This window comes from Rhinolophus sinicus, linkage group LG15 (assembly GCF_036562045.2).
Source record: "Rhinolophus sinicus isolate RSC01 linkage group LG15, ASM3656204v1, whole genome shotgun sequence".
NCBI classification, from domain to species: domain Eukaryota; kingdom Metazoa; phylum Chordata; class Mammalia; order Chiroptera; family Rhinolophidae; genus Rhinolophus; species Rhinolophus sinicus.
Window position 1 is genome coordinate 29,894,907 of NC_133764.1, and position 13,402 is coordinate 29,908,308.

General features: G+C 50.2%; 1 protein-coding gene across 1 annotated transcript in view; it reads right to left on the minus strand.

Moving 5' to 3' along the window:
- Window positions 1-1,019: 1,019 nt before the first annotated feature.
- PRKCA (protein kinase C alpha) overlaps window positions 1,020-13,402 on the minus strand; it is a 383,486-nt gene continuing 371,103 nt past the window's right edge. Inside the window, exon 17 of the mRNA XM_019732863.2 lies at window positions 1,020-7,551. Within this exon, the coding sequence (XP_019588422.1) occupies window positions 7,387-7,551 (165 nt within the window). The 3' untranslated portion in view covers window positions 1,020-7,386. The remainder of the gene's footprint in view (window positions 7,552-13,402) is intronic.

Sequence of the window (13,402 nt, forward strand, 5' to 3'; positions counted from 1 at the left end):
TCTGTCGTAGGTAGGTGCGTGGGGCAGAGGAAGGCGCAGGCTTCCGGGGAGAGCTGGGCAGCTGCAATCCCCAGACTGCTGGGTTATTAAGTCCCGATGGAGGACCAGCCACATTTGACCTTGCCGAGGTCCCAACACTCGGTAATGGACTTCGTGGGCTGGAAGCAGGGCCTGGAGGAAAGGCATTTGGATGCAGAGCAGAGAGGGGCAGGGCTGGGGGCTACGGGCAGGAGGGAGGGAGGTGGCAGTGGGAAGAAGCTGCGAGCGCAGGGGCAGAGCAGTCCCCCCAAAGGAGACGAGGAAGCACAGATGAACTTTCAAGGCTGAACCTTAACTTTCACGAGTGTTATTTTTGTTGCGACTGGCTTTTAATTCTTTTTGAGGCCAATTCCCTTCAGAGTGTTGAGTTTTAAGACACTGGGGACGTTGGAATGTTCCCTCCCTATTTCACATTTTTTTTCACCCATGAATAAGTACAGGACGAAGGCTGCTGACACTAAAAGGGGGTGACACTGAGTCTACACTGCAGTCAACAGGATGTGTGAAAAATATCAAATCCCAAGATTTCAGCTGAATTCCTTCTGAAATCCTTCTTCCAGTGGAAGGGGACGGTCCCACCTTGGACAGTGTCCTCATCCGCTGTTGTGTGTCCCCTGCAGTTTAGGGGTGCAAGAATGTAAGCTCCACGCAGGCAGGGGCCATGCCAGCCCTCCTCTCTACCACGTTCCCAGTGCCTGGTGCAACTCCTGGCCCCAGCGGGCGCTCCACAAATGGCTGATAAATGAACGGAGGAATGAATGAATGACCTACCGCTACTTTGTCCCAGTAACTGTTTGGGTTTCAATTCAAAGCATAAAGTATTTTAAGCGGACAAAAAAACAAAAAACAAAAAACGAAAAAACAACAACGTGAACTGAAATGGAGTCTGCGTGCAGAGTGTGTCCAGACGCTCTGAGATGAACACCTGGAAAATAACGGTGATGCCACAAAGGGATGCAAATGAGACGAGGCACACTAAGGAATGGTCATTATATTTATTCGTACACACTTAATTAATGTATCTAACAAAGCATATCATGCAAACAAAGATTAGAGGTCATACGAAATGAGAAAAGCAATGCAGTCATTGATACACTCATCTCGCCTGTTATAAACCCAATGTTATTTGACAGTTGAATGGCCTCTACATTTTGTCAGTAGGTGCTTATACAGAAGGAAAAACCTCAACCTCCGGCTCTCCCTCTTCCTCCTTCATACAAATTGGGGATCTGATACGATGTTTTTCAATGTACGATTTAGACATGGCATGTCCTCCACACACACACACGATATTATGCAGCAAAAGCAATGATTTCAAATGTTTCTGACCATCTATAAAAGTTATTCTGAAAGACCTTAATAGAAGGGATATGAGGTGAATTTTTTAGACCATTTAGACGTAAAAGAATAACTGCCTTCATGAATGATTTTTGAATAGTCCACTAACTCCCTCAAGAAAAGAATCACATTCTTCCAGGAAGAGTATTAACAAAAATCTACGAACAATCACAGGAATACATACTCCTAAAGTTAAGCAGAGGAGACAAAGACACAGCTGTGTAATCACAAAATATGAAGCCACCTTTTGTCTTCTTTTAGAAAAAAAGGTTCTTATAAAGTAGACTTGATACTTGTTTTCTGAAAAGCAGGGTCCTGTCTACTTACAGAAGAGAAGACTCTGAAACAGCTGCCACTGGGCGTGCTCACTGCCACCTCTTCTTTCTGAGGGATATTAAAACTGTTTCTGAATTGCCCCGTGGGCAAATTCCTCATGGGACATCTCTGAATTTTCACCGAATGGGAGACCTGGGGACCTCTGGAGGCTGGAGACAGAGCTGAGGGAGTGCTCTCCCCACTCTGTGGCCAAAAGGTGGTCACAGAGCCTCGCAGAGCAAGGAAAGGGGCTCCAGGGGCCCCCAGGGAATGCCATCCTAGGGCTGCATCTGGAAAGGGGACAGTAAAGCCATCTTTCCTATGGTCTGAAAGTTTCTAGACCGCAGACAGTTTTCCCCAGTGTCTATTAACAATACGGAGGGCATCAGTCTGCCAACATATCCCACCCACACTTCTAGCCCCTCTGATGAGGACGGCAGACCCCCCCCCCCCAGCTCGGGGAAGTCCTGCAGTAGAAGTGGAGTGCAGGTCAGGGGCGCTCCAGCTGACCCGCCGAGTCTGCCCTCAGGCTCCATGTGATTGGAATCTTATCAAATTGTCAGCAGCTTTATTTTAAAAACTCATTTTTAAAGAATAATTGAGTTAGTAAAGTTCTCTATAAAAAAGTACAAATAGCCCGGTATATCCAGTTGTTCTACTGGAATTAACAAATTAATTTTTTCCTTGAGGTTTAAAAAAAAGTCTTTGGAATCTGTGGGCCTTAGTTTAGGGTCACTGTAAGGCTGTTTGATGACTGAGTTGGACCTGCCCGGTTATTAAGTGACACTTGGTCACACAGGTGGGAGGCAGAGGGATCCTAGCCACTCACTCTGAACCTTCCCCGGCGTCCCTGGCACGTAGACTTAACAGAATCGTGGCTGACCCCATTTCTAGATGCCTGCACCCACGTCTAACTCAGGCAACCTTCCCCAATAGTCTGCATCCTCTGAGAGCAAAAGTATAAGCATTCCCCAGACCTGTGCCATCAGCCCAAAGGGAGATGACAGGAATATTTACGGTCCGCTGTATTTCATAAAATGTCACCCCAGCAACTCAAGGGAAATGTGAAAATGTTTCCCAACACTCCTTGTCAAACTAGGGTGTGGTCACTAATACCCAGAGTGACCCTTTCCTTCACTGTAACTGTCACCTTTACGGTCGTTGTCCTTTGGGTCCCTGGCTCAGCGTCCGTTGCACGATTATGATGGTTTGGTGCGCTCAGTTGGGGGATTGGGGGGCAGGTACGCCTGCCAGTGCTGGGTTTAAAGAAACAGGAAGTGGTGTGATATGCACACCCAAGAAGCAGGTGACTTCGTGAGACCAACGTGAGAAAATGACTGTCAGATGCTGTTGCCTTTCCGAGGCTTTTTAAAAACATAGACTCTCACCTTCCCCCCTCTTCAGGGTAGACAAATCCCAGCCCAACCTCACATTTCTCTTGCTAAGTGGAATCAGGTGGGCACTAGTGTTAGCTGCTTCTGCCACTTCTCCCTCCGCCCCCGGCTGCCAGGATGCTCGGCAGGAAGCCACGAGGAAAACGGGTGGCGACCTACTGGACCCCAGGGCAGGTAGATGGTCTGTCTCAGCCCAGAGAGCTAGGGCGCGGAAGGGGGCTTCTAGCAGCTGGGGAGGATGCTGCTGGCATTTGGGAGATGCCTCCGAGGACTAGTCTGTGTCCCTGGCGATAAACTAGCTCTGGAGGACCAGCAGGTGGTGACTTTCACCTGCACCAAAGCCACCGGACATGGCAGTAGCTTCCTCCCCAAGGTGCCCTCTCCTCCCTCCTGGCTTCCACCTTCCAGATGCACTCAAACCCTCTTCTTCTCTAAACTCCTTACCCACCTCAGCCTCTCCCAACCGCTCCCTTCTCAGAATGTCTATAGGTGGCTCTCTGGGGGTCTGCACCTCATTCCAGCAAGTCGCCGTGCTCTGCTACGGACCTGCACTCGGAGAGATGCTCAACAGTCACTTGCCCATTTGCATGAATCTTTGTCCTTCAACTTTGAACCAACCATCCAGAGAGCAATTAACCTCTGCTTTTCTACCAAAATTCCTAATAAGAAAGCCTTATTGGAAAAGACAGACAGTGATTCTGCATTAGCTTGTACAAGGTCAAGGGGATAAAAGACAAGGAGACATGTTGACGAGCAATCATTTTGGTTCCTAGGGTCTCGTATCAACCTTTTGAGTTGTTCTTGCCTTGAGGGAACCTGCCATTAACCTCCGAGGGCTGCACGTGGCGGTACACTCCAGCTCCTTACGTTCAAACCAAACACCTGAGGGCTTTAGATGACACGCCAAGAGAAGGGTTGCCAGCCTACCAGCCCGCAGCCTCAGAGGGAGGTTCCACCGTGGCAGCCGCCACCTTCCAAGGGGAAATAATGCAAGGCCGTTTGATGGCCTGTCAGAGTCACAGCCTGAAGAATCAGGGAGACCCAGCTCGCACTCGATTCTGCTGGGGGCCCTGGACCTCCACTGCCCCTGGTGATACGGACCATGCTCAGGGGCTGGAGCTTCCTACCGAGTCCCCAAGTCCCCGAGTCCCCGTCACCTGACCCTCAGGGCGTCCTCCTCCTGCCAGCCTCCAACAGGGCTGCTGCAGTGAAAACAGCAGCCCCTTCCTTGCGTTTTTATGTCACATGATGCCGTGAAGGGGGACAATGCCATCGGATTTTATAAATCAACACCGTGGCTAGAATTTTGTTCATGTTTACCCACATGACTTATTCTTTCAGCAATAACTATGTTGGGCTGCCAAAATCTTACACACGTTAGCCTTTATCTAAATTCGGTACACAGCACTGTACCAAACCTGCTACGTCATGATAACATGTCACTGGGCTCTGGTTTGTACTGTCCCCCCCGCCCCCACCAAGTTGGTCCTCAAGCATGCCATCCCTTAGGCAGACTGCTGGGTCCCCCAGGCAGGACATTTCTTTGAAGACTGTGTCACACATTTTGAAAGAATACAAGCCAGTTGAGATGTTGACTATGTTTCCTAGAAAAATAGGAATCCTTTGGAAATGTGTTGGCTGTTTCAGTGACAACCGGAGGCTGCTGCTGGCTCAAAACAGGCGGGCAGCCTGGGGCTTGGGAACAAATGGTCCACGGCCCATGTGTACTTTTTGGGGACTTTCCTCCCCTCTGGGGCTCGGCTGGGGACCCGTCCTGCTGTTGCTCTGTTCTGGGGCATGGTGACCCGCTCTTTTGTTTCCTAGGCTCCTTCTATAAACTGGTCCCTTTTCTGTCAGACCAAATGAGGCACACACGGTGAGGGAGTGTCCCCAAAACGTGCACTGACCAGCAGGACTGCAGCTCTGGAGGTGCCAGGTCCCCTTGGAAGTTCTGAAGTCTGCAGTCCATCAATGATGGCAGAGGAAGACACGCTTTTCCGGTCTGACCCGTTCCCTACCCATCTCTTCCTCTGGCCAGGGGTTCCCATCTCAGAGCCCCTGCAGGGGTTGTGTGTGACATGAATTTCAGGCAAACAGCCAGAATAAGATTGAGGAGGCACTTAGCTGGGAGACGCTTTTGGAGAACAAGGGGGAAACGGAGCGTCCTTCCACGAGGACTGACAGCGACTCCGTTTTGAACTTTGTCGTGAAGAGTGGCTCCGCTCAGGACCTTGCGTTAGGACAGTGTCTCCCCACAGAGGTGCTTCTTACAAGATGGAAAGGCTGGCTCTAGCAACAGCTCCAAGAAAAGCTGTAGCCTCTACAGGAATCTGCTCAGAGCTCCAGGGGGTGGCTGTGCCCCGGAGCTGCTGGACGGTTTGTCTCATGAAGTCTGTACAAGCTGGAACGGACGTGCGGGCCCTTCCCAGGGCTGCAAGCTGGACAGCGTGCTTCTCGTGCGTCCGTGCACACACATCAGGAAGGGCACCTTCCCGTCCTCCTACCCTGAGTCACTAACAGTAACAAGGCTGAAAGGAAGAAACAAACAAACACAGCCCAGCCCCGGGGCTGTGATGACACCACATCTAGTCACACTAGAGTCAAACACTCCCCACTGTCCCCAAGAGGAAGAATGACATAGGAACCAGAACAGAGGACGGCATTAAGAAGCTAAGAGAGAGTCTCAAAAACAATCCCCCAAAACTTTTGTTTATGGATAGAGTCAAATATATGTATGTATATACATATATACATATATGTATATATGTGTGTGTGTGTGTGTGTGCCTAATTAATATGTAAAGTAGCCATTCATTTCTGAAATTAGATCTATGTTAAAAAATTAATATATCCAATAGTGCCGATGTGCAGGGTACACATGGGGTGGGGCTGGGAAGAGGAAGCATGGCGGCAAAGAACTAAACAAAAACTTAATCATAAAAGCAGATTAGAAACAAGAGCCTTCACAAATATAGCACAGTTGTGTCTTATAAAATTATTATAATACTCTCTTTGTACTTGATACAATTATATCAATATAGATTCACTTGTTGTTAAGATTTATTATAAACATGCAAAATTCATTGCATGATGCATTTGCAAAAAATATTAAAATCCTTCTTGCAATAAAACATCTTTGAGCTGATAAGTATCCAGGTTGCCTGATTCTACAGCTCCGGGGGTGTCATTCAACATGAACTAGAAGTGGGAACCAGAACTGTGTTGTTTTTCATCCCCAAGGGGATGTCCAAGGCCAGAGACGGGCGGGAAACCCATCTGGAGGGACTGACACTGGAGTCAAGACTTTATGTTACTGTACATCGTACTCTCCTAAACGACACTGCAGCCTATTCAATAAATAAGTATACAAAAGGGGGTGGGGCGTCCGCTTCAGCTTCTGAGGAAGCAGGTAGCAAAATCTTCATGGGGGGGAGGGGTTGGCTAACAACACTGTGAGTAGTGGCATAATTGCTGATGGCACGTTGGATCACAGAATAATCTCCCAGAGATTAAAATGGACATACGTACACACTGGTTTATCCTTGATCTGACATGATTTCACATGCTCATTTAGCAAAGTCCTTAGAAGATTTGGCCTCTTAAAAAGAAATGCAAGTATCAAGATAGGTATCAACCAAGTAGGGTACAAGATGACAGATTCACCGAACACTCATCTGAGGTTTTCTTTCTCTCTCTCTTTTTAAAACTGAGTGTGCAAATGACATCCCGGCCTGTCGGAATCTAGGAACTGTTTCCCATCAAGGCAGAGAACAGAAGTGGCAGGTATTCAGAAGCCTCCCTACCTCCAGTCCCGCCTGGCTTACTTTCTGGGATCCCTGTTCTTTCATTCCAAAGGCGCCTTAGGTGGAGATGTGCCCAGCCCCCTGCCCTGGGGCAGGTGCATTTTCACATCACTGACGGGGTGGGGGTGGGGTGGGGGGGAAGGGTGTTCCTGATGGTTAAAATCGACAGAGAGAGGATATGGAAAAATATATCAAATCGTACCAAAAAGGGGCAAGAGTCTGCTTACTTTCTAGGATGGGTTAACCTACAGCCAGAGGTGATGTCTACATAATTCAACTAGACACTGTACATTATATCATCTTCCACTAAGATAATGCTCTTGGTTGTAAGAGAGACCCTGAACAGTTGGTCACATTTGGACTAATAACCCTACAATTTTCAGGCCCCCACGTGGAACAAGAAACAAGGCTGTGGCCTTAAAATTTTAGGGTTAAGGATCATTTCCCACTGCTGGGGGGGCTAGGGGCTGGGGAAGCGTTCGTTCTCGCCGGTGAGTTTCATACTGCACTCTGTAAGATGGGGTGCACAAACTGGGGGTTGACATACGAGAACCCTTCAAAGTCAGACTGGTCTATGTTAGCGATGACCAGCTGATCGGGAGGGGTTAAGACAGGTTGCCCTCTGGTGAAGAACTTGTCAAAGTTTTCCGCTCCTTTGCCACACTGTGGAGAAAAAAGAAAAGGAGAGGTCGGTCAGTATGATCACACGGGTAGCTGTTCTCCAAGAACCCTCTGCAGGGAGGAGGGTGGCCTGGGGCAATCGGGGCTGGTTAGGCAGGAAGAATTTCGGAGGATTTGCAGGTCTACTGGATTCAAAAGCCAGGCACAGCCAACAAGAATGGAGACTCACTCTGTTGTAAATCTTTAAATACCGCCAGCACCGAAACCTTAGGTGGAAATGCACTGTTGACAGTAAGGCAGCAAAAAGGGGGCAGCCTCTTTCATTTCATTTCCACTTCACAGAGCAAGCAAGGCCATGAGCATGGATGCCGCACGCCCGGGGCCATCAGTCACTGTTCCATGTTGAAAGGCCAGGATGCTGGGCGGGAATGTGGGCAGTTACCCCCGAACCCAGAGGTTGAGAGGACTGCCCCCCATTTGGTTCTTTGAAACCGTATTTGAAATAAAGTAAAAGCTGTGTTATTCTTGTCTTCCAACTGGGATGTTCTAAAAACCTCAACCCCTAAATTAATCTTGAACCGACGTTGGGGTACGTGTGGTGACCAGGTTGGGGCCTTCACGCATGGGCCCAGCTGGCTTCAGCACGTCTAAATATAGCCGGTCAAGTGGCACACAGGTCGACATGGAGTTCACCTGCAGGGTGGGCTCAGGCTGGAGGTTTGCACCGGCGCCTGCAGCGGGCAGAGCAAAACCTGTTGTCTGTCTTGGTTATTCCTCTCCTTCACGTCCCCCATGGTGCTCAGTGCGGACGGGGCTGCAGGCAGAGCTGCCCTGTTAGAGGCTCTGAGAAGCACAGCAGCTTAAGCACCACTGCCGGCAGCCAGACCCCTACATGGGGGAAAGGGGTAGCCTCACTTTCCCAGCCATCCAGAAGGGCTGTGGCATGTTGAAGCCGCGAGGATCCCAGGGTGATTCCAAGATGGGGGGCGGGGCGGGGGTGTTGGAAGGTGCACTGGTGACACAAAGTGTCATAGTCCACATGGTACAAACGATCGCTTTCACCTGCTGGTACCACAGGGCACATGAGTCAACAGAGTTGTAAACTAACCAGGCATTCCTGGGGCTATGAGGATGGCTCTAGGTAAACTGTGACGTGTGGTCCACCCCATTCCCTCATCTGTAAAAGGGGAGCGTTCTCTCCCTGGGCTGCTATGAAGGATACCTGTACAGTGTTTTGCACACAACCCAGCTTGTGGTGAGAGCGTGACACACACGCTGTTATTTTTCTAAGGCCAGTTTAGTCTCATGGGCCATATGTTCTCACCTCCTTTTCCACATCTCTTCCCCATCTTCTAGAAGGTTTCTTTGAGAATCTAGTTTCTTTATGCTTTTTCTCCCCTTTTATCGTCAACAAAATCTGCTCCTAGGTACCTACCACGTTGGAAAGCATGGCATGAATTCAAAGTAAGGTCTTCATAATGGATAGCTTTATTTCTGGGTCATTCTCCTTTTCATAAGTTACACCTGCTCTTAACCAGAGGCGAGTTTGGACCAGTGACTGGTGGGCGGGTGAGGGGCGCATGTTTTGGTGGGGGTAGGCGGGGTCGGGGCACAGGGATTGTTCGGGGGCCCTTCCAGCCACTCGATGGAGGCCATACTGACTATTAGTCATGCTCATCACGTAGGTCCTGCCTCCTGCACGTGGGACAGGGGAGTTTGCCCTCCACGCTCCCTGTTTCCAAATGCGTTTTTCCTTGGAAGAACACAAAGTGCCTTCGAAGCAAAGGTCAGCAGAAGCGGAGCCTGGAGTTGGCATTCTCCCACATGGACAGGCCATTCTGAACCATTCAGAAGGCTCTTGGAGGGAGAAGGAAGCAACGCTTCTTCCCAGGAATTAATCAGGGCTCTGCACTGGATTCATCAGTTCAACTGACCAACCAACCAACCAACCAACCAAACAACCAACCAACCAAACAAGCAAGCAACCAACCAACCAAACAACCAACCAACCAAACAAGCAACCAACCAAACAACCAACCAAATAACCAACCAACCCACCAACCAATCAAACAACCAACCAACCAACCAACCAACCAATCAACCAACCAGAACCGACCTGCACGGGGCACCACATTCAGACACGGCCGTGACAATGGCAACAGCTCAAGAAGCAGTCCTCCTTTGGATATACCAGTGGTTCTCAGTCACGGATGATTTTGCGCCCCACCCCTTCCTCAGGGCCCTTTGGCAATATCTGAATTCATTTCTGGTTGTCATGACTTGGCCCAAGGGTAGAGGTCAGGAATGCTGCTGAACAACCTGCAGTGCACAGGACAGCTGCCCACAGCAAAGAACTGATGGTCCAAAATGTCAACCGTGCTATTGTTGAGAAACCTGGGATATAGTCAGTGTGAGGCTCAGTTGGTCCTAAGGTCAGTATGAGGCCAAACAAGGAAATTAGGCAACAACAGCCATATGTGACAGCAGAGAATGGAGAAGCTGCAGAAGTCCAAGGCCAAAGTGGTGTCAGCAAGCGTTATAGCCTCGGTGGGGTTGGCGTCGAGGAGAATGTCCTTTGGGGACTCGATTCATCAATACCATTCAAGTAAATTGACTGTGAGCGCTCTCAGAGGCTCCCTTAGAAAGAGATCATCAGCATTTCTCTTGCTGTTCACTAACCAAGCAAAGATGAACAACAAGGAATTTCTAGAAAAATATAAAAGAAGGTGCCGTCCCTAGAAGAAAGAGGAAAGCAAGCCAAGGTAAAATGTCCCTCTCCCGGCTGGAGATCTATCAGTCCAGCTCTGGATTTGCCCATCCATTCTGTGAAGAGATTGCACAGGCCTGACCCTTTCTGGGCCATCTTGGTGGTGTTCACAAATCATCTTCCAATGGGACATTCCAAAAGTCATGGCTGAACTGCCACAGAACAGTGAAAACAAAATAAAACAAAAAAACAACTAAACGAAGAGTTTCTAAGATCCAAAAAAGGGAGCACCTACACATCACTACTGAGAAGCCTGGGGACAGGGACAGGATGGTCCAGGATGGTCCAGAAGAGGGTTACTCCTGAGGGCTACCACAGCTCAGAAAGCCAAATTCAGTAACACACAGGATGGAAACCCACGCTGCTTAAGGCCTCGTGCTGGGCCAGCGGGGGCCGGCAGCACTAAGGGACCAGGCCACTGGCCGCCAGCGCTGCTGTGAGCATGTGCAGGGGGAATGCCGCCCGCGGTCTCAGGACTGCCCACCACTGGGAACCTCTTCCTCCTTTTCCTCACTCTCAGTCCTGGTGGGATTTCCCTGATCCCAAAGAGAGAGAAATTGCATGCTGGCAAATGAAAGCCTTTCTTAAACCCGTCCACTGAAGTGGAGAGACCTGAGGCTGGGACAGGCTGAGGGCAAAGAGTAAGAACTGTGAGCCACGGGGAAGCAAGCCCCGGAAAAGCTGGAAGCTGAATCTGAGAACCCGATGAGACCCAGCACACAGAAGGAATTTTTATCCCGAGGGAAGTCATACCAGAAAGAAGCCACTTTTCTCCCAGAAGGGGCAGGGGCGGGAGGACAGCTATTTTTACCCCAGCTTCAGCACTGTGAGAAAGTGCTGGTTTTAAGGGAGGGTCTCATAACACTTTAAAAACAAGCCCTGGGCTGGCCGGTGGCTCAGGCGGTTGGAGCTCCATGCTCCTAACTCCGGAGGCTGCCGGTTCGATTCCCACATGGTCCAGTGGGCTCTCAACCACAAGGTTGCCAGTTCAATTCCTCGAGTCCCGCAAGGGATGGTGGGCAGAGCCCCCTGCAACTAGCAATGGCAACTGGACCTGGAGCTGAACTGCGCCAAGTCAACAACTTGACTTGGAAAAAATCCCGGAAGTACACACAGTTCCCCAATAAGGTCCTCTTTGCGCCCCCCCCCAAAAAAAAACAAAACCGAGCCCTCCACAGCTCTTAGCGAAATGAGGCCCAGAAAAAGACACTGTCCTTTAAATCAAACTGGACAAGATCTTGAATTGCTTGTTTTTCAAGATGTTTGTGTGGAGAACTGCAACTATTCTCACAGTCACCATTGCGTACTAAACAGGATCCTGAAAGTCAGCACTTTTTGGATCTTTGGGGAAAAGACGAACGATGGCTCTAATAAGCGACTGTATTTCTCAGGTAAAAGCGGTTCTTGCTACCACCTGTGAGCCAGTCTTACTCAGAACCACCAGCTTATGGGCATGGGCCTCGGGTGCCATCTTGGATCTGAGAGGGAGTCAGAAGAGGCAGAGGGGAGTAAGGAGAGGGCTCGGGGGACAGCTAGTGGTACCTGTGACTATGAATGAGCGAGTGAACGAGTGATGACCTGAGTGAAAAATAAAGCTGGCCAGAGTGCAGACATCCTCCCAACGTGCCTCAGGGAGGAAGTGGGAAGGTTATTACCATGGCCATTGAAAGGGCAGCCTCCACCGCAGTCTGTGATAACAGCAGGTTTGGGTTGTCCTTGACCTTGGAGCTCTGGGCCACTCGACAATACACAGAAGCTAAAGGCAGCATTTATTCCTTGTGAGCAAAACTCCTTGGCTGGGTGTGCACTGTCGTCAGCTTCAAAGGCCACCTGAATCTTTCACCAGCTGAGGCTTTTCACATCTGGGATGTAACAGACCACGCATGTAACTGCTGTGGGACAAAGATGAAGGGCAGGAGGTGGCGCACACCTAAGTGGCCAGCGTGGGAGCCCAGACAGGTCCTCTGGTACCTCTGAGACCAGACGATGTCTGTGTTCACAGGGCCACGTCTGACACCCAAGGAAAAATGGAGGTACAATGGGGTGAAGGACCCGACCAGAAGTCAAAAGCCAAGGGTACAGCTTTGGGTAACTCGCTGCCCCTCTTTGTAAAACGACAATGGTGATGTGAATATCCACCGTCCAAGGCATCAAAGGTGCTAGGAGGTGTGCGACCCTTTCTAACTGAGCAGGCGCGATACTGACCGAAAGGTACAACGTGGAGAGCCAGCGCCGGCACGTACAAGGCATGTGATCACCGTGTGAAGCACGATGAACACTGAGTAATCTACCCCCTTCCTTAGCTCGGGATTCAGGACTTAACTCCTTTGTTATTTTGACATTCCTACCTATTTGGTAAAAACCACCAGTTGATAAAATGAACCCAGGAGAAATCAGGCATGGTGAAGACGTGACAAAGCACGGAAGGACGAGGACTCTGGGTGGAATTGGGGAGTGCAGCGCTCCCCATCCGGAGCCCCACGGGACACACGGTCCACTCACAACCCTGTGCATCCTGGGTCACGGGCTGTGGGGAGGAGAGCCTGCCCTGGGGAGGGTGGCTTCTCGGTTCTGAGGCTTACCTGGGAGAGGCCCCCGACCGTGAACCACACATGTGTCGGTCTCAATCCCGTCCTTTACCTTGGTTCTCAGTCATGTCGTATGTAACCCACGGTCACTGGCATGGGAATTAGGGGGCGTGTGAGAAGCGCGAAAACACCGCCATCACAAAGCAAATCCAAACAAAACCCAGAAGAGCAGGGAGAGCGTGGAAGAAACCAAGAGAAAAGGCGTGTAGCAACAGGAAGGAGAAAGGAAACTTATAAGGCGGGGACGTCCGTGACAATTACTAGAGGCAGCTGGAGGCGCTTGTCTTAGGGGAACCGTTAGCTGTATTTCCAGCCCCAGTTCTGGGGGCTGACCGTAGCACGGTGCCGCAGTCCTGGTGAAGGGTGTTAGTAAGAGCACCGCCCACACCTGTGCACGGCTTCCTGACTGCGGTGGAGCATGGTCTTGGTTTAATTAAATAACCAGCAGCAGAAACGAGCGGGTGCAGTCTGCTTTGGGCCTCCTGGGCGGTCACGGCCATACCACAGAACCACCGATGAGGGAGCAGGGCCCCTGGGC